The sequence below is a fragment of the Cornus florida genome, unplaced genomic scaffold (assembly GCF_030987335.1).
Source record: "Cornus florida cultivar Cherokee Brave unplaced genomic scaffold, ASM3098733v1 CherokeeBrave_3.0.0_Hap2_Chr11, whole genome shotgun sequence".
Taxonomy (NCBI): domain Eukaryota; kingdom Viridiplantae; phylum Streptophyta; class Magnoliopsida; order Cornales; family Cornaceae; genus Cornus; species Cornus florida.
In genome coordinates this window covers 104,578,029-104,598,219 of record NW_026775581.1, presented here as the reverse complement: position 1 = coordinate 104,598,219, position 20,191 = coordinate 104,578,029, and the positions used below count along the sequence as shown (strand labels likewise).

The 20,191-nt window shown below is 36.9% G+C and overlaps 2 protein-coding genes across 2 annotated transcripts; both read left to right on the top strand.

The window, feature by feature from the left end:
* The first annotated feature begins 271 nt into the window (after positions 1 to 271).
* Positions 272 to 6,420, top strand: LOC132283339 (omega-amidase, chloroplastic-like). The gene is made up of 10 exons (XM_059785278.1): positions 272 to 691; positions 800 to 916; positions 1,437 to 1,661; positions 2,109 to 2,202; positions 2,999 to 3,073; positions 3,830 to 3,908; positions 4,804 to 4,819; positions 5,640 to 5,720; positions 5,934 to 6,016; positions 6,131 to 6,420. The coding sequence occupies exons 1-10, from the start codon at positions 287 to 289 to the stop codon at positions 6,207 to 6,209; spliced, it is 1,254 nt and encodes a 417-aa protein (XP_059641261.1). The 5' UTR covers positions 272 to 286; the 3' UTR covers positions 6,210 to 6,420.
* A 3,853-nt stretch (positions 6,421 to 10,273) lies between these two features.
* LOC132284290 (protein BIG GRAIN 1-like A) lies at positions 10,274 to 12,503 on the top strand. Its single transcript, XM_059786380.1, has one exon. The coding sequence runs from the start codon at positions 10,663 to 10,665 to the stop codon at positions 11,821 to 11,823; it is 1,161 nt and encodes a 386-aa protein (XP_059642363.1). The 5' UTR covers positions 10,274 to 10,662; the 3' UTR covers positions 11,824 to 12,503.
* Positions 12,504 to 20,191: the final 7,688 nt, after the last annotated feature.

The following is a 20,191-nucleotide window of genomic DNA, read 5'->3' as shown; positions in this document are numbered from 1 at the left end:
AAATTTTATAATTTTACCTCAATTAAAACTTACAACAATAAAAACTCACATTAAAGTATTCACTTTAATGTTGACGTGAATCTACATGATATATATATATATATATGTATATAGTTAAAAAAAAAAACTAAAAAAAGAAAAAGAAAGAATTGATTCACACAATGTTTATATCTTCATGAAAATTTCTTTTAATTAACTCAAAATCAACACAATCTTCTACAACCTAATAACGATTTTTTAAAATTGCAAATTTTTCTACAAGCACCAATTTTTTTATTTATTTAAAATGGTGAAAAATTCAGATTCCTACCATAATTTACTTTCAAATAGAATCGTTGACTTAAAGTGGTTGCCACATGAGAATTTTACTTGTCTAGCAAAGGAAAGGGAAATGAAAGCTGCACCAACAGTAGTAGCATTCCTGTCTTCTTCTTCAGCCCTACATTTATCTTTACCTTACTCGGGGAATCTCAATTCCTTCTTCCAATCCTCTGCATCTCGCTGCATCCTCCGCCATACACCACCAATCTTCCGCCGTTCAAACAATTACCGCACCCATCATCATATTACCAAACAATTAATCCGTACAGCAACCACCACCGCTTCTGCTTCGTCAATGGCCTCTTCTTTCAAACCCGACCAAGCTAGGGTTCCTCCTGCCCTCCAATTGCCCACCCCTCAAATCACCAAGGCATTATCATCACTTCTCTATATATGTGTATCTTTCTGGTTATATATATATATTAGTTCCTGATTGATGAAGTTCATTTACTAGTTTTCTAAAATATGAATGTTTCAGTTCAAGATCGCACTGTGCCAATTGTCGGTGACGGCGGACAAGGAGAGGAATATAGTTCATGCTCGCACTGCCATTGAGGAAGCTGCAGAAAAGGGTGCCAAGCTTGTTCTGTTGCCTGTAGGTTTTCAATTTATTTATTCTTTAACCGGGCATTCATGTTATAGATATCAGAAAAAGGATGGTATATATTGGGGCTTTTGCTCTTCTCTAAAGCTAATTCGACTGTTCATTTAAGACACCTAAATCATAGTTTTTTTCTAAATCTCTGAGTTTACACCTTATTTTGACCTACCATAAATTCTTTTCCGGTGTTAGCAGTAAAATTGCATTACTTTTTTGAAGAAGTTATCCAAATCTTCAGCTAAATTAATTTTAATTTCTAAAATGCCACCCCATTATGAATTGAAAATTTGGTCACCAGTCACATCTATACCACATAGGTGAAACAAGCTATGGCTATGCCGCTTCTAATAGAAAACTATAGTATATAAGAGTCAGTGGTTGTAGTATGGCTTATGATAAAGCATTTTTATGTAGAAGAAGCTGATGCATTCAAATTGGACTCACTATAAGCTACTCCCCGAACTAAATATGTGACATGATGCTTTCAAAGTTTGACTGTCTGTGCTCGTGTCAGGAAATATGGAATTCTCCATATTCAAATGATAGCTTCCCAGTTTATGCTGAGGACATTGATGCTGGTGGAGATGCATCTCCTTCGACTGCCATGCTGTCTGAAGTTGCTCGTCTTCTGAAGGTCACAATAGTTGGTGGCTCTATACCAGAACGCTGTGGGGAAAGGTTGTACAATACTTGTTGTGTCTTTGGAACTGACGGAAAGCTGAAAGCTAAACATAGGAAGGTAATTTTCCAAGCTTACCTTTAACGGATTGTGACACACACACATATGTCAGCGTAGCATTATCTCTGGAGCTTTATAAGCACTTTTTTTTCTTCTTGTAAATGGCATTTGTGAGTACTTGAATATAGTAATTATGGAGTCTTGACATCCAATCTCAACAATATGATTGGTTATTGGTTAGGTTTATCAAATAATTCCGAGTGATCTGACTTGATAAAGGTCTTTTAAGTGATAAACCTCCTTTAGATATAATAATTGTACTTAAGAACCAATGCCTTGTGCATGAGCCATGAGGCTCAAATGCACAACTTCAAAATGGACATAAATTGTCTTAGACAATGTAGATCAACAATTTTGAAGATGTTATTTACTTTTATCTTTATAAGTATTGTGTCTATGATGCCTGTTTTATGAACATAATTTCTAACTAACAATTGTATGGCACAGATACACCTTTTTGATATTGATATTCCAGGGAAGATTTCATTTAAAGAATCAAAGACACTTACAGCAGGAGAGACTCCTACAATTGTGGACACAGGTCTGTTGCTCTAAACATCTGAAATATTCTCCCCAAGTCTTTCCAGGTCTATAACCTGCTTTCCACATTTATCAATATTTTTGTGTCACTGCATACTATATACCATCTTCAGTTATGGTGTTTGCTATTATCAATCTCAGATTGCACTACAGATATTCTTATGGTATTTATGGACCTTGATTCTTATTAACACGATGGCTTGGAATGGATCTTCTGCATTATTCATCGTCTTTCTATGAGTAAAATACATGGTAATAATGTCTTTTAGAGAGAATTGGCATAGATTTGTAATATCTACTCTCTGTGTCTCTTTGTGCTTTTTAACTAGCCTCAGTTTCATCTTGCTTCAAATTTTGTTGTGTGTTCTGAGTGCTGCTTCTGCCACTTGCTACTCATAACTTTTTATTTTTTTTTATTAGTGTCATTTCAAGCATAGCGTATAATCACTTGACATCATTTGAGATGTTTAGTCCAAAAACTGCAGTTATTACAATGTAGAGCTTTGAACCAATATTTTTTCTTCGGATATACATTTGCTCTCACATCTTCGTAAAGACTAGTATGGATGTTCAGAGTTGCACTGATTAAAAATTTCCTTCTGCTAAAAGTGTATTAAAACAGATGAACAGGATCCAAGAACTATCAAAATCATAGATTCATTGAACTGCAGTATGATTATAATTAGAATCAGGTTCTCCTTATATGATTTGATTAAGTGGAGAGTTTGTGCTTCATATTTGTTTTCTGCAACAAACTCTACATGGTTTTAGAAAATAACATCAATTTGGTTTTGCAGAGGTTGGGCGTATTGGTATAGGTATCTGTTATGACATTCGATTTCAGGAACTTGCGATGTTATATGCAGCCAGAGGTTCGTTTTTTACTTGTGCTTTCTTCTTATATGATGCTACTTCTTTATTTGTGAAATAGTTACATATCTTTTTCCTATTTATGGCATTCCTGTTTAATATTGGCTACTAACCATGGACTATCGCCTATGTAATCTTTAGTGTGACATAAACTCTTTTTTGCCTCTGGTCGGAAACACAATAACTGTTTATTAAGTAGGAAGTTGTGAGACTGTCAATTCATAAAGGCAGTCATTTATGTGAATATCTTTTTATTTATAGCTAGGATTAACATTTATTTAGAAGATAGGAGGAAGGCGAACACATGACAAATGGATACAGCTGTTGTTAAGAATTATATCTTTACACTTTGACCCCAGATGGCTCTTTCTCACTTTCTGAAGCCTTTACTCGTGTTTCTACTCTTCATTACTGCAAGAAGAAGATATCACCAAGATCTTTTGATTTTCTAAGGTTTTACACTTTTACCAGTTTTGTACTCTTTTATGTTTGACTCCTAAGTTCTCTAATTCATGCTTTTCTTTTGGTAATTCATATTATTCCTCAATCTGTGAGGTTGTTATTTCATTCATTCAGCAATTTGTTGACCAGGGCTTGTTGAGTTGAGTAGAGTGTTCCATTTTGTTGATCAGTATTTGTTTATTTTACTTTCATCATTGTGGTTTTAGCAGTTAATTGACCCTACTTGTTAAATTGTGAAGTTCATGTTACAGTAATTATGTCTATGGTCAGTTGACTCTACCATTTGTGGACATCAGGTGCTCACTTGCTATGCTATCCTGGGGCATTTAACATGACAACTGGACCATTGCATTGGGAGTTATTGCAGAAGGCAAGGTAATGGTATATTCTGTCATTTCCATTAAGTTATTGTCCTCCCAAAATTAGGTCATTTTATGTCCTTGTTAGACTTTACCTTCTCTAGATCATGATAAGACATTCTGTTTACATTGTTGTCAATATGTCACCTACTAAGGATTGGGATTGCATTACATCTAAGCAATTCCTTACACTTTTATTATTTCTTTACATCATAACATCTAAGCAATTGAAGTAGCCCGAAAAATATTATTGGTGCAGGAATATAGATGATTAAAGATTGGAGGATGTTTGATTAATATGACATGTTTTTTAAAAAAAATTGTGTGTGTATATATATATATATATATATTCGTGCAGGAACACAGATTTTTATAGATTGGTGGATGCTTGGTGAATATGACATATTAAATTTTGAGACGTATTGGTTTACATGATCTGAAGCAAATTTGAGTGATTTGCTAATGTTCAGGTTGTGGAAGTCATTTGACTAAGGGATTCTCTGAAAAATTGTTTATATCTTGTTGACAACTGTTTTGCATTGAATTGAAATAAACTTCAAGTTTGGTATTTGCTGATTCATGCATATGTACCCTAGTGTTTTAGAGCTCTTCCTCAAGCAATAATGTACTGTAGCTAAATTAAAGAAAATATGCAAACATACAAAAGGAACCAAAAAGAATACTGTAGTTTCACTAGTCACTCATGGAGTAGGCATTACATCTTCTATATGCTTGTGCATATACATGTTCACCTATAAACTGGCACCAACGTCACTTGATATTGAGTAACTAACAAGCAAATCTGTAGTGGCTGAATGTTTTTGCTTCAATCTTTCTGTTGTGTTTCTTTAGGTTATCCAATCTCTAGTTGTATTCATTCTTACTGATACGTGACTTTTATTCATATGCAGGGCTGTAGATAATCAGGTATCTCTGTGAACTCCCTATTCTTTTTGTATATTTTTGTTGTGGTAAACGTTAGAGTTCCTGTCATTGATGCTAATGAAAGCTTGAGAAATATTTCTTGCTAATCCGCTCACGGTTTAGAAGTAGAATGGTGTTTTGATGCTGTGTTGGTCAGTGTTGTCACCTTTCAGTTTTTGATGACAATCATTGTTTTTATTAATCTACTTTCTGAAATGGGCTGTTTCTATCATATTTTTATTTAGATCAATTTCTGGAGAATTTAATGATTTGGTCTTATGCATGCTCATGTTTTGAGTTGAATGGAGAAAGTCCTCATGTTTCATTTGTTGCCCTTCCAAAAATTTGTTCCTTCCGGAAACTAAACGTATGCTGCCTTCATAACTTTTTGAAGATAAATCTTTACATCAAAGGGAAGACAATGGCCAAGAAAGTATTAAGATGGTAGTGGTTAATATGAACTTGGTTTCATATGGTTTAACTGAAACCATAGATGTCGATAGGATGAAGCACCTTTGTATAAACCAATTAGCTACATAGTTGATGGCTGCCATTCCCAAAACATTTACACCACCTGCTTAATGAAAACAATATTCAATGGATGCAACATGGATTGCTTTCTAGAGAGTTGAGCGGTCAATGGAAGTTTCAAGTTCATAAAGTTTTTAGGCATAATGCACTTCTATCTTGAAACTGACTAAAATAATGATCTTTTGAAGTTGTGTTTCTTATGAATGACCTGAAATCTTTCTGGGTTTCAGCTTTAGTACTTGTAAGGTGATTATTTTAGGTGCTTATTTTGGGCCATTTCTTTTTATGACAGTTATTCTTTGCAACTTGTTCACCTGCTCGGGATCCTGGTGCTGGTTACGTGGCTTGGGGCCATTCCACACTTTTGGGACCTGTAAGCAAATACATCTGGTTATGATCTTATATGTTTTTGGTGAATATTTCCAGTAGCCGTGCCTTGGCAGCATGAATCCTACACTCTAGGATGATGTATTCTGCAGATGGAAAATCAAATCTCTGTATCTCTAAGAAAAAGAAAATTGATTTCCAGTGCAGTTCAAATTATGAAATGCAGATGAGTACTTACTGATAGAAATATATGTGGCAGTTTGGAGAAGTATTAGCTACCACAGAACATGATGAGGCGATAGTCATATCGGAGATTGATTATTCACAAATTGAGCTCAGGAGGTGACACACCTTCCAATTTATATGTTCGCATCAGTACCAAAATTGTCTCTCTTCCTCTATGGAGATTTTGTCCATTAACGACTTATTCTTCATTCATGTGTTCAATAATTTCAGGACAAACCTTCCATTAGAGAAGCAACGACGAGGTGATCTTTATCAGCTGGTAGATGTTCAGAGGCTGAATTCTGAATGAATTGAGTGAAGAAAGCTTGAAGAATAAAATATGATGGAGGTAGGAAATCTAACCTTCCTCTTAATTCAGGTTGTATTATAAAGATACAGATATGAGTAAAATGGTCAACACTGGTTGGAAGTGAATGTTATCGTACTCCATTTCATGTAAAATCTGCACTATTTGAGTTAGATAATAGCACTCATAAACCTGCATCAATCTTTTGAACTAACCTGGTATCTTTGTCCACACAAACACAATAATCTAACCAAGTCAATATATTTTCCCATTACTAGGGTGTCTTGGCAAGTAATTCACTTGCAAATAATACCGTTACACTAATAATGCGTGTTTAGACATAATAAGAAAGCAAAGATGATGATCCAGACATATTGTCACGTGGAAGGGGTAAGCCATTCACGTGTCGATGTTGGTCCCCCGCATGGAGGCCCCAGGTGATCGGAGAACAGAAATTAGGAGAACGGCCGTCAATAATTAGAGGCCATGAGATTGAGATGAGAACGAGGTGAGATGGTGGTGTTGTGCACACGTGGAGTCCCAACCTTAGACAAAGACAGTCCGTACATGACTACATGCTTGTGGGCTTCCACTGGAGTGAGACAGCTAATTGGAGTGTGTACCAGAATTGGTAGTAGTCCATCTTAGAGCTACATTTCAAGGTTGTTTTTAGGTGGTCCAACAAACATCAGGGTCCAGTGATTATATTAGACTTTTTTTATTTATTTATTTATTAGGGAAAATTATAGTTGCTCTATTTCACACGTCTTTATTATTATTATTATTAACCCGGAAAAAAATTTAAGAAATTCAATTGGAACAAATATCAAAATTCTGAATTAGCATTAGGTTAAATCATAGCCGGAGTGTAGAGGATCAACACCATTTATGTTGCTTGCTTGTCATTTATCAAGGACAATGTGATTTTAGTTGAAGCCACCCTGTATGGTTGCATATTGTATGTACCAAGGAGGATGAACCTGAAACAAACCAAAACAGGAAAGCATATGATTTTGGCAACGATAATGGAGACTCTTACCTGCAGATGCATGCTTGTAGGGATGTGGTACATACACGTGTATAATTTGTGTATGTATGTATTAATGTTTCTCAAAGATTTCAATTTTTCATTTATCAACAAATACACACACTTACACAGGGTTGGTAGATACTTGACTCTCTTATTGTTATTATTCTTATTGTGTTTTTTTATTTTTTTTTTTTATTTTATAAAATCATCTCAGGACAACTACAACACACTCTTCCAACTACTGAATATAAGATACAGGAAATAAAAACAAAATAAAAGAATAATCCTAATCTACTTTATTTGTCATTAATATCTCTATTATTTTTCTTGTATGAAACCGTTGCATGGTTGTTGCGTATCATATACATTAGGGTTAAATGCAAAAAACCCCCCTAAACTATTGGGGGTTTTGCAACTAACCCCCTTGAATTAAAAAAAAACCCCTAAACTATGAATTTGTTGCAATTTGCCCACTCAGGCCACCTGAAAAGTAAAAAGACGAAACTGCCCTTCCAAGTTTGTTATATACTCAATACAACCAAACCCGAAGCCACACACACTGCAGAAATGGAAGAAGTGGCGGCAGCACTGGTGGAGATCTCTTTGCAATTCGTCAACCGTGGATGTGGAACAGAGCATCGATCATCGTCGTAGCCGCCGAGCGAGAGAGAGAGGGGTGAAGGTGATGGCAGCCGGCGCGTGAGAGAGAGCTCGGCGGTGTGGGTTGTGGATATTTCGGCTGGTAGAGAGCTCGATGGTGTAGAACAGCGACTAGGGAAGTCGCGATTCTGGCACAAATCAGAGAATGGCACAGCGGCGACGGATCTGGCGTTGGCGACAACGGCTTTTGTGCGCCGGTGATTGATAGAACAGCGGGCAAGATGGGTTGTGGATGAACTTCGGCAGTGCTCGGATGGGGGCGAGACGGTGACGGCGAGCTTTCGCAGCGGTGGGCGACGGGTTGTGGAGAGGACTCAGCCGCAATGAGGTGCTTCACGGTGTGATGGCAGCAGCGAGCTTGCCTTCGGATGATGGTGGTGGTAGTGGAGCCACCACTAATGACGACTCATGGTGCAATTAATTTGGGGTGATTACCAGTGACGGCTCGTGTGTATATCTATATATATATAAATATATCGATTGAGCTTTGGTGTTTCAGTACGAATTACTGTATTTGAATTGATTCAATTGGGAAATTGTTTGAGAAACGTTTGTGGCTACGGCGGTGATGGCAGTGGCTGGACTGGTTCACTATGAATTATTTAAATTTTTTAAAATTGTGGTTCAATTGCTTCGAATGGTGGTGGCAGTGGGATTTTAGTGTGATTTGGGTTAAACGGCTTTCGGTGTGGAAGATGGGCTTGTCGGTGTTGAACCACGAACGCCTGCTGTTGAAGATGGTGAACAGTTATAGGGCGTGTTTGGGTATGCTATGGGGTCTATGGAAATTAAGGGCATTTTAGTCCTTTCATGCATATAAGGGCAGTATGGTCTTTTAAAATAAGTAAATTATTTTTAACGGCCAAAACTTGCCGGATTTTTGCCGGATGGAGTTATCTGAAACAAAATTGAATAGTTCAGGGGGTTAGTTGCAACTTTTGTAGTTTAGGGGGGTTAATTGCAACTTTGTCAATAGTTCAGGGGGGTTTTTTGCATTTAACCCTATACATTATATATAGTTCTGCCAGCCCACTCGAATATCGTTCAACAGCAGTAAACTACCTATTTTGTCCCTGTGCGTAGCGTCGTGGTTGGAAGGAGAAACTTGGCTGTTCGCAATTTAATCCTGCACCTGTTGAGAAGCCGGTGCATATGAGACGTGGTTTATCTTGTGATTGGAAGGATTCCTCATTTAGGATAATATATATATATAATTTCAACTATTAAAGGAGTTAAATACATACATATATATATATGTATTTAACTCCTTTAATAGTATATATATGTATTTAACTCCTTTAATAGTTGAAATTTTACGGATAAGGCCAACAATCTTCTGAGTAGATTGAAGCAATATAAATGAATGAGTTGGCCAAGAAGGTATTCTTAAGAATTAATAATTCAACTAAATTCAGTTTGTGTTCACATTATCACTTTCTCTATGTTCGAAGTCGCCAGCTTTTCTTTATAAAAGAAAGTTAAAATACAACATTATTGATTGAATTAGCGGTGTTCCATTGGTTACCACCCACGAAACTGCACTTCTATAAACAGATCTTTAGGTCAAAAACACATATGGACCCACCAGCGTTCAACATTTTATGCAAGACTCGTAACACAATAATGCAGTTTAACCCACGAACATCAATTTCTAGTATATGATATATACTCATTGGGATGGATATCACATATTCTTATGAATTAGGGTGTGAAAACCGTAAAGACATGTATACTATATATATATATATATATATGTGTGTGTGTCATTTTTTTTCATAATTCTATATATATCATGTTAATGCAGAGATATATAAAAATTAAAAATATAGGCATATTTCTATGTGTATATATATATAATAATAATTATTCATCTCATATATGTTATCAACAAAGGTTTTCATGATTTCATCTAAACAAGCTTTACATGGATAAATTTTAAATTAAATTAGTCGTGATATATTTATATATATCCTTTTTATGAAAAATGTTTAAGCTCTTCTTAACAATTATACTATGATTCCAAAATATTTGAAGAGTATGAATTGCAAATTTTTTTACGCTTGTTATCCAACCCAAAAAAGTTATTTGGTGATGTTCCTTACTCTGTGTTATAGTCCCAATACTTATTTTCTAATCTCTATCACAATTAAAGGTTCAATTATTTGTATGGAATGAATTTATATTTTAATAATTTATAATTTTTACGTTAAAATAGCGATCACGATTTGCAAAGTGGGTATATACAGTAGATGCATTCCCATGCCACCAACTTCTCCCCGATCTGTTAATAATACAGTATTACTGATTAATTATATATTGATATGTGATGTGTAATTCATTCGAATACATACATGTATGTATCATCTATGATTATTAGTATTAACTTTCTTGTATAAATATGTAATGAATTATTTTGTAAATAGTGGAATAGTGGATTCGTGTTATATTATATTGAAGGCTCTCGCGCGCATGACACCAGACACCCTCTTTATAACTCTGATTCCTATTCCCTTCTCTTCATCTTCATCTTCATCTTCATCTAATTATTCTCTCTCTCTAGACTTCCTCTCTAAGAAGGAAAAAAAAAAAAAAAAAAAGAGGGAAGCTGAAGCCAAAACCTTCTCTTCTTTCTCTCTCTGCTCATCATTCTCTCTCTCTACCATCCCATAATCGTTTTGTTCCTTTATATAGATACACATAATCGTTTTGTTCCCATAATCGTTTCGTTCCTATATATATATATATACACACACATATACAGAAGAAATGTATAATTGGGAGAGATCAAAGAGAGAAGAAAAACTCAGAAAACATCCCAGAAATCCATCATTCTCGTCCACTCTTCTCGACGAAATTTACCGTTCCATAGACGACGATAATTGCGAAGAACCAAAATTCTACAGAGAAAAATCAACAAAGAGACACAGCATTCATGGTGTTGGTGGTGTTCAAGCAAACACTGGTAGCATCGAAGACGAAGAAATGGCGAGTCTCCGGCGAGCGTGTCTGATCGAGAAATGGATGGAAAGGAAGGTTCACGAGAAGGTGTCATCACTGAGATCAAAGCAGGACAACGATCCTCTGTTCTTCAGTTCCTCTTCTATTTCTTCAGATTCAAGTTTGGAATCTTTCAACACATCGAATTCAAGAAAAACTAGCTTCTCTGTTCCGAGGCCCAAACAAATCAAAACTAACATTTCATGTTATGATTATGATCTATTTGATGACTATCATGATAATCAGCAAAAACATGAAGAAAGTTTGGTCAAGTCGAAATTGAGAGCTTTAAAGATTTACAACAATTTGAAGTCGGCGAAACAGCCCGTCTCACCTGGCCGACGACTCACTCGCTTCCTCAACTCTCTGTTTAGCAACACGATCACTACGAAGAAGACGAAGAACATTTCCAGCTCAACTGAAGGTTACCAGGATCAGAATGTGAATCGCAAATCGAATTCAACGCAGCACAAGTCAGTCAACTCCACTTGTTCATCCGCTTCTTCGTTTTCTAGGTCATGTTTAAGCAAAAACTCAAAAGATTCCAACAATGGCGTGAAGAGAACGGTTCGATTCTATCCGGTTAGTGTCATTGTGGACGAAGATTGTCGTCCTTGTGGCCACAAATGCATTGACGGAGAAGATTTGGAAAATTTTCGGAGATCAGATCATGTCAACGACCGAAAAAGCTATCACTATCAGAGTGACAAAAAGCAAAATAAGCATGTTGTGATCACAAATCTTGAAAATGATGAATATGAAGATGAAGACGAAGACGAAGACGATGCAGGTAGTGATTCGAGTTCCGATCTGTTCGAGCTTGATCACTTGGAGTTGATTGGGAACGATAGGTATTGTGAAGAACTTCCAGTGTACGAAACTACTTGTATTGATTCGAATCGTGCCATAGCTAACGGCTTGATTCGCTAGCCATCTTTTTCCCATTTTCAGTCACTTTTGTTTTTGAAAACTATCTAAATGTGGATTTTAGGGTTTCAAAATACAATTGGATTGAAAACCCAAATTTTAATTTGAAACCGTAAGTTAGTTAATATATTTACCGTTAATCAGTTATGATTGCATTGTCTCCAATTTTGTGCCGTCACTTTTAGTTATGAAAGACTATGCATTATGTGATCACCCCCACATAAAATGTGATCCCGATATACAGTGAGAATCACATTCTTTAATGCGCAACTGTTTATGATTTGTTTGTAAATATTTTACCTAATTTGATTTTTTTTTTTTTTTTTTTTTTTTCTCGTCAAAATATTTAAGTTTTCATAAAACTGAAATTTGAGTATCATAAATGAAGATTTAGGTAGTTTCATCTTGTGTAAATTACTGAAGGAAGTAACTGTGAATGTTGAAAAAGGAGGAGAATTTGGTGATTGGATTGATCCGTTCTGAAGGAAACAGGGGAAAAGAAAAGGATGTTAAAAAAGAAAAAGAAATAGTTGGAAAGAAGGAAAATGATAGGTGTGTGTGACTGCGTACTTGTGATGGTAAAGGGAAGGACAGATCTTCGCCCATGGGAATAGGGAAAGTGAAGAGCTTTTGCTTTCTTTTCCTTCCTTGGAAATGGAATTGGAATTTGTTTGTGTTGGGGGCATTGCTTCGACATGGTGCTAGCTAGCATTTGAATCCCCAGGCCCAAGAAAAAAGGCACACTGCTGGTTCAGTTTTATGGGTCTGCCTCATTTGATTTTTTTTTATATTTATTGAGCTACGATCCTTGTGCATAATTTGATTCACTATCTAGACCACCTACTTCTATGAATTTGAAAAAATTCAAGTTATTGACCATGTTATCCACCGTTTCTCTTATACATCTCCTACTATTATTTATAATTTTTATTTATAGTGATGTGATATATTTAAAAAGTCAAATAATTCATTAGTCAACCAAAATATGTAATCTAATAATTATTTACCTCTTTTTAATAATTATTTACCTCTTTTAAAAGGTATATGAATTAAATTCTATTAATAATAATAAAAGTTTAATTCATTTAGGCCTCTTGTAGTTTATCAATACTTTAAAAAGATCCTCCCACGTTTGTAAAAATTTAATCAGACCTTCTATTAAGTATTGTGGACTGACCATGCCAAATAAGGAGAGGAAATGACTAATCTACCCTTTTGTCGTTTTCTATATAGGGTTAACCAAACACCTTTTCTGGAACTCACTATCCAATCTATTGAATCAAACATTTTTTATTTTTTTACCCAAAACACTCCACTCCAGTCCCACTTCACAAAAACATACATTTAACTTTATATACATGTGTGGAATGCTAGCGGCACATGTCAACAACTAATAGGCTGACTTCAGTTTTTTTTTTTTTTTCTGAACTAGTTGTTCTCTCTCTCTCTCTCTCTCTCTCTCTCTCTCTCTCCCTTCTCTTTCTCTCTCTATTTTAAAGTCACCAACGACGAAAAACTTGTCGTCCAAGCCGCTGGCCCTTTCCTCACCTTCCTCGGTTTCCTTATCTAGTCTAGCTAGTGAGGATCGACGTATCTAAGAGAAGCCATCATCAATTTGGTTCGTCACTGCGAAGTGAAGTCTTTATCTCAAAGGTTTAATCAATTTTTGATCAACCAAAATTTGGTGAATCAAGTGTCTTCCTCCCCTAATCATGTTCGTAATCCATCTAATGAATCATGCATGACTTGTTCTAATGTTTTACATTCTACTTCCAATTGTCCCCATGGACATGTGCAAAGTGAACACCATGAATAAGTAAATGCTACTTTTGTTAATCAAGGGAATAATCCGTATGGCACCCATTACAATCCCAGGTGGAGAAACCATCCAAACTTCTCTTAGAAAAGCCAATGGGAAGGCTCAAACCCTCCCCAAGGTAGTTTTCAAGAGAAATATGTTCCACCCCCAATGCAATGCCAAGGTTCTCAAGGGTATAGATCATCATTTCAAGCATCACATGGAAACCAATTTTCAAATTCTCATTTTCCTAATCAATCTTCATATTCTCAAGGAAATTCTATGAGTCCCGCTTTTGAGGAAAAAGTGTTGACCGCTTTAGGTACTTTGGAGGCAAATACCCAATTGCTTCATTCTCATTCTCAATCGATTGCAAAGCTAGAAACCTAAGTCGGACAAATAGCTAGCACCTTGAATGCTAGAGAGAAAGGGAAAATGCCGTTAAATCCACCTCCAAAGCAACAATTTGTAGTGGACACCAACTCCTCTTCGGAAGGTCCCACCCTTGAATATGTAAATGCGGTGACCACTTTGAGAAGTGGAAAAATTGTTGATAATCAAATTGGTGTTCACAATGAAGAGAGTGAACCGGTGCAACCAAAAGTTGACACCCGTCTCGTCTCACATCATATTCCTCCTTTATTGCATGTGCATGACCCCTTTGTTGAGAAAGATTTAAGAAATGATTTGCAAATTTCTTATGCTGACAATGTTTTGAACAATGATTTTGAAAAAAAAATTTAAGCCAAAAGCTCCATTTCCGGATGTCTTAAAAGGATTTAATTCTCTTGAAAAGCAAAAGACCAAAGCCAATGAAATAATTGAAGTGTTTAGACAAGTGAAGATTAATCTTCCTCTCTTGGATGCAATTAGACAAATTTCGGCTTATGCCATATTTTTTAAGGATCTTTGCACCCTAAAGAGGAAGAACAAAAGCCAAGTACCAAAGAAAGTTGTTTTGACCGAGCAAGTGAACTCAATTTTGCAACACAACACCCTTCCAAAATTTAAGGACCCCGGTTCACCCACTACTTCTTGCATCATTGGTGATCATATGATTAACTGAGCTCTTCTTGATTTAGGAGCGAGTGTGAACTTTCTTCCATATTCGGTTTATATTAAATTGGGTTTAGGTAATTTAAAACCGACGTCGGTGGTTTTGCAACTAGTCGACTGATCCATCAAAAAGCCCCGGGATATCATTGAGGATGTCTTAATTAAAATTGACAAGTTCTTCTTCCCGGTTGATTTCGTTGTCATTAACACATAACTGGTTCCAAATCCCAATAGTCAAATTCCCGTTATCCTTGGCCTTCCTTTCTTGGCTACCGCTAATGCCAACATTAATTGTAGGACGGGGATAATGAAAATTTCATTTGGCCACATGAAAGTGAAGTTGAACATTTTTAATCCAACCTCGAGTTCAATGGATAAGCATGAAGAGAACCCATATCTGCAGACCCAAAATTCATCTTCTTCCCCTTCATCTGGTCCGTCACCGCCGAGCTTCGTCACTAGGGGTGGCAAATTATGATACGACCCGCCAACACGACTCAAACACGACACGAGATAAACGGATTTGGATTGACCTTAAACGGATTTGGGTCATAAACGGGTTAACACGATTAACCCGTTTACTTAACCGTGTCGGGTTAGAGTTGAGGGTTTCAACCCGTATAATCCGTTTATGACCCGTTTAACTCAACATGTTATAATCGTGAATATGACTTATGTAATATGTTACCTGTTTAAACCCAATTACTATGGACAGTTAAGTCATTTCAACAAAATTCTCGACTAATCCATATGATTTTTCTTCTTATTTTGAATATTTGGGTTAATTGTGATAAAGTTTTTTAGTACTTATTATTTTATTTAATATTAAATGTCTCATTTTGATAAACAGATCTTTAAACGGGTTAACAATAAACAGGTTGGGTTTGGGTTACCTATTTAGTAGATTACCCTTATATAGACACGACACGATTAAGACCCACGAACACGAATTGCCACCCCTATTCGTCACCAAGCACCCACCATTAACTCACCGGCTTCGTCAGTTGATTCGGGCACCAAACAACATGATCTCACCAGATAGATCGAAGAAGCTTAACACAGCAAGACCTTGTTCAAAAAGGGGGAGGAACACTTATTTTCTCTCTCCCCTCCCTTCTCTCTCTACTTATGTAATGACCCAAACCGGGGGTCTGGATTGCTAACCGGGTCCTTCACCAAACCCGAGGACACAATAGGGGTAAAATGGTCATTTTACATTGTGAGAGGGTAATCCATCCTTAAAATAAGCAAAAGAGGTTTAAAATAATCATTCTAAATCATTTCATGACACTTAAAGAGGTTCTATGGTCATTGGATGTGATTTCACAAAAGTACCCTTTCCCGATTCAAGGGAAATTTTGACATTGTTTCACTAAAATGACCATAACTCTCTACATGAATGGAATCTGAGGATGAGGTTGGTCTCATTGGAAATCTAACTTAAAATCCTTGAAAATAGGCTTAAGAATGACCCTATTTGGGTTCCGACTGAAGAAGTTATGACCATCCGAAGTCAAATGTTCTAAGCAGACAACAAAAGAAGGAAGAATAGTGCACTAGGGGACTTGAACCGGTTCAAGACCCTTGAACCGATTCAACATGGGCAATATGCCCATTCTCAAACCAAATACCCCCTCTTAAATCAGTTCAATGGGGCTGAACCGGTTCAAGATGCCCAGATCATCCAAATAGCCCCAAACAACCTAAAATTGTGATCCTTTGCACCTTGGCTCAACCTTGGTCGCTTGGTGACCTAACTCAAAGCTCAAACATGTCCCAAATCTTCATTTAATAATGGAACTAACATTATCAAGTGGTTTTAAGATTGAATAAGACCATACACGAGTCTGATATATTATTAAAATTAAGCAAAACCGTTATACATTAAAAATATGGCCTTAAGGCCTTACATGGGTATTGAAATCATAAATGAGACTACAAAATACAAATGAATGGTCTCAAGACCATTTTCAACCATGTGATATATATAAAATGACCCTAATACATTTACAACAAAAAGGAGTGAAATAAGCATTAAGCACTAAGGAGTCCAAGTCCTTCAACCCAACTACACCGGTGGTGGATTATCGTCCGCCATTACTTTGCCAAGACCTGAAAAATGTTAATAATAAAGGGGTGAGCATAAAGCTCAGTAGGAGGTGCCTAAGACACACCTCTTGTGACCCCGTGAATCCAAACCAAAGAATAGCAAATTAGAGGACGGGATCATACAACTCTTGGAAGAAAATTTAACCATAATATCAACAACAAACAATCCAAGTCATAACGAGCCATGCAGTGCAATGGAATGCAATGACATGTAATGTCGCTCCCCATTTTCAAAACCATCCATCACTTTTCAAACTGTTAATATAGCCCGTCCGTTGGTGACTCCGCAACGATATAAGAGAAGGATTGGCTACTGTCCCTGACCCTTGGTACCCCCGCAGCGTCATTTGGGGCCCAAATAGCTCAACCACGCTAGGGTACTCTCCCTAATTCCCTCTAAGCTATATTAACACCACGGCCCTTTAATGATTCCGCGGCGACCAGATTTTCACAAAACTATTTTTAATCAGAACTTTATCCCAAAACCCCTTTCTTTCCATTTCAAAACAATTTTCCCATTTTCCTTACCCAATGTTATGCATGAATGCATCATGCTATTCAGTGTCATGCCATTATCCATCATCATACACCAAATTTAAGCTCACATCACATAGCATAATTTTTCAAGAATCCCAAGAGAACATCATGCTTTCACAATATAAAATTTAGCAAATTCTAAATACAATAGACAAGGAATATTACCAATGAAGCATGTTAATTTGTATAACATCAACTACGCACAAAATCATACACTTTATATACACACAAAAATCACTTTAGAGCAAAATAAATACAAATTAGCATGATAGATCACTAATCAAGTAAGATTAACTCACAAAAGTGCAAGATTGTATGGATTAGAGACCTCTACCTCAAGATATGCAAAAAACCCCAATTTGTGCCCTAGAACTCGAAATCCCAAAGTGCACCAAACAATAAATTGCTCCGATCAATTCGTAGATCTCGGCATGATCTTTAATTTGCCGTAAACGGCACTCAAAAACACAAAGAATTGAGAGAGAGATCAAGAATTGAAATTTGGAACTCCAAAGAAAAGAAAAATCTAGAACAAGAAGGAAAGTGAGAGAGATACGGGAGAAGAGAGAAAATGAGAGACTTTATTTTGTTTTCAATTTATACCACATACACACATAAATACACATTTAATTCACAATTACTTAAAACACATTAAATAAAATAAATATGATGCAAATGGATCCAACTAAAGCCCCCGTACTCGACAATTCCGGTAGTGGGTCCCACACGGGACCGTCCGGCCCGAAAAACTAAAAAATGCAAAAATGATCACCCTAGCATTTCAAAGAGTTTTGAACTTAATGAAATGCCCCAAACAACTTTCGGACACAACCGGCATACTCCACAGTGTCCGGTACGAAAAACAGCAAAAAGACGAAAATGCCCTTGAAAAATCAAAAAATTTCAAAAATTGAAAAATGGCAAAAATTGGAAACATCACAATCTACCCTCTTTCCTAGAATACCTCACACAAAACCCCGAGACTAAGAACTCAACAACCATGTTACCTTTGACACCGGCGCTAACAGGCAATCACACTCTGCCGCCACAATACCCAATGATCACCACCCTATGAAGGTACTCATCACTCACAACATTATACACAAAACCCACTAGATTTCTACACTCGACTTAAAACCAACACTGGTCCTCGCTACACTGCTACACAAGGCTCGAAAGAAGAATGGTCACAAAACCCCTGAACATTACAACATCCTATCTCAACCCATCCCTTTAAAGGACACACAAGTCCCAGACAAGGAGCCCTATCCACCACACAATCAGACTTAAACTCAGATCTACACCTCTCAGTCAGACCAACACTGTTCATCCAACATACGGCTATATGACTACATAATCATACAACGACCACCAACCACACTAACCGGCAATCATTATACTGATCAACCTTAAGATAACTAGATAATGAATCTCCTAACAACTACATAATCATGAGTCACCAAAACAATAAAACAGATCATCTTGTACTCAAGTCACAAATCCTCAAAACAAGATCTTCAATAATCAATGATTGTACCACAAACCCCATTATCAAACACTTAGTTTTACCTAGCACACCTCGTTACCCGAGACAACCACCTGAATCCACACCGTCACACTGACACAACACCCAATACCGTGTTCTTACTATCCCTGAAAAATTAAAATAATCATTGACCTTTGACCCGGTATTGTGCTAAAGAGGGATTGATTCAGGAGAAATGGTTGGCTAGGCCATTCTCATCCTCAATCCGACTTCGACACAGACATCATTCCTATCCTCAGGTCCAAACCTCAAACACAGTCTCACACAGTCCACAAAACAACCATGAGATCGACTCTCTAATCAATCCGTCACTCTAAATAACCTCAACAACTATACAATCACATACTAGTATGAAGAATCTCAATCATTCCTCAATCATACTTAATCATAACAAGGTAAAAACAACACGGCACCAAACGTCGCAATCCTCAACCAGCACGAGAGATCTCTAATTTCCTCATAACACCCATACCAAGTAAACAACTTATAATATTACTCGATCCAAGTCTTACCTCATTAAACAAACACTACGACCGTCTCATACCGAAAACCTCAAAACCAAAGGCAATCATTCCTATTACTCCTCAATAGAATCACACATTTTCTTTCTCTAATCACAAAATTCTAAGGCAACATCGACACTTGTCCTTAAAGCGCTGCTCAAATAAGATATCTATAAAAACACCCGAGTACATAACTCACATCAGATCACCTAATCATCCTCAATCTGTCGTTCACGACACATTCCCTAGCCATCACCGCCAATGCAAACACCAGAGACACTATCCCTATTTGGCAACTCGTGCCTCACACAATACCTATCAAGAACATTCTCAGAACAAGCACCACAAAACCAAAGACTCCACTTCTCTCCGTGGGAGTGAGTCGATCAATTCAACCAAACCTTTATCGGTGAACTCTAACAGCACAACAGCTCCACATAAGTCTACCCATTCGCAGATGTACAGAACTTCTAAAGGGAGAACAAGACTTACGACAAATGACGTCCCTACCAGGACTAGAACAAACGGAAAGGGTAATGAATCTCATATCCACTAGAGATTGACAATTCGTGCTTGAATGCACCAGATAACCTATCACACGCTATTCACCAATCATCCAACCATGGACACCCGATCTCACCTAAAATGAAATGAATTCCCTACACACAAGGGGAAGAACCAACTGGAGACACACACGGGACTATGACCTCGATTCCAGGTGACCTCGCCACAACGGACCGTCACATACTCTATCAACATAATTACCTCACATACGATACACCGCGTCCCATCTTACCTAGAATCAGTCACTTCCAACGAACC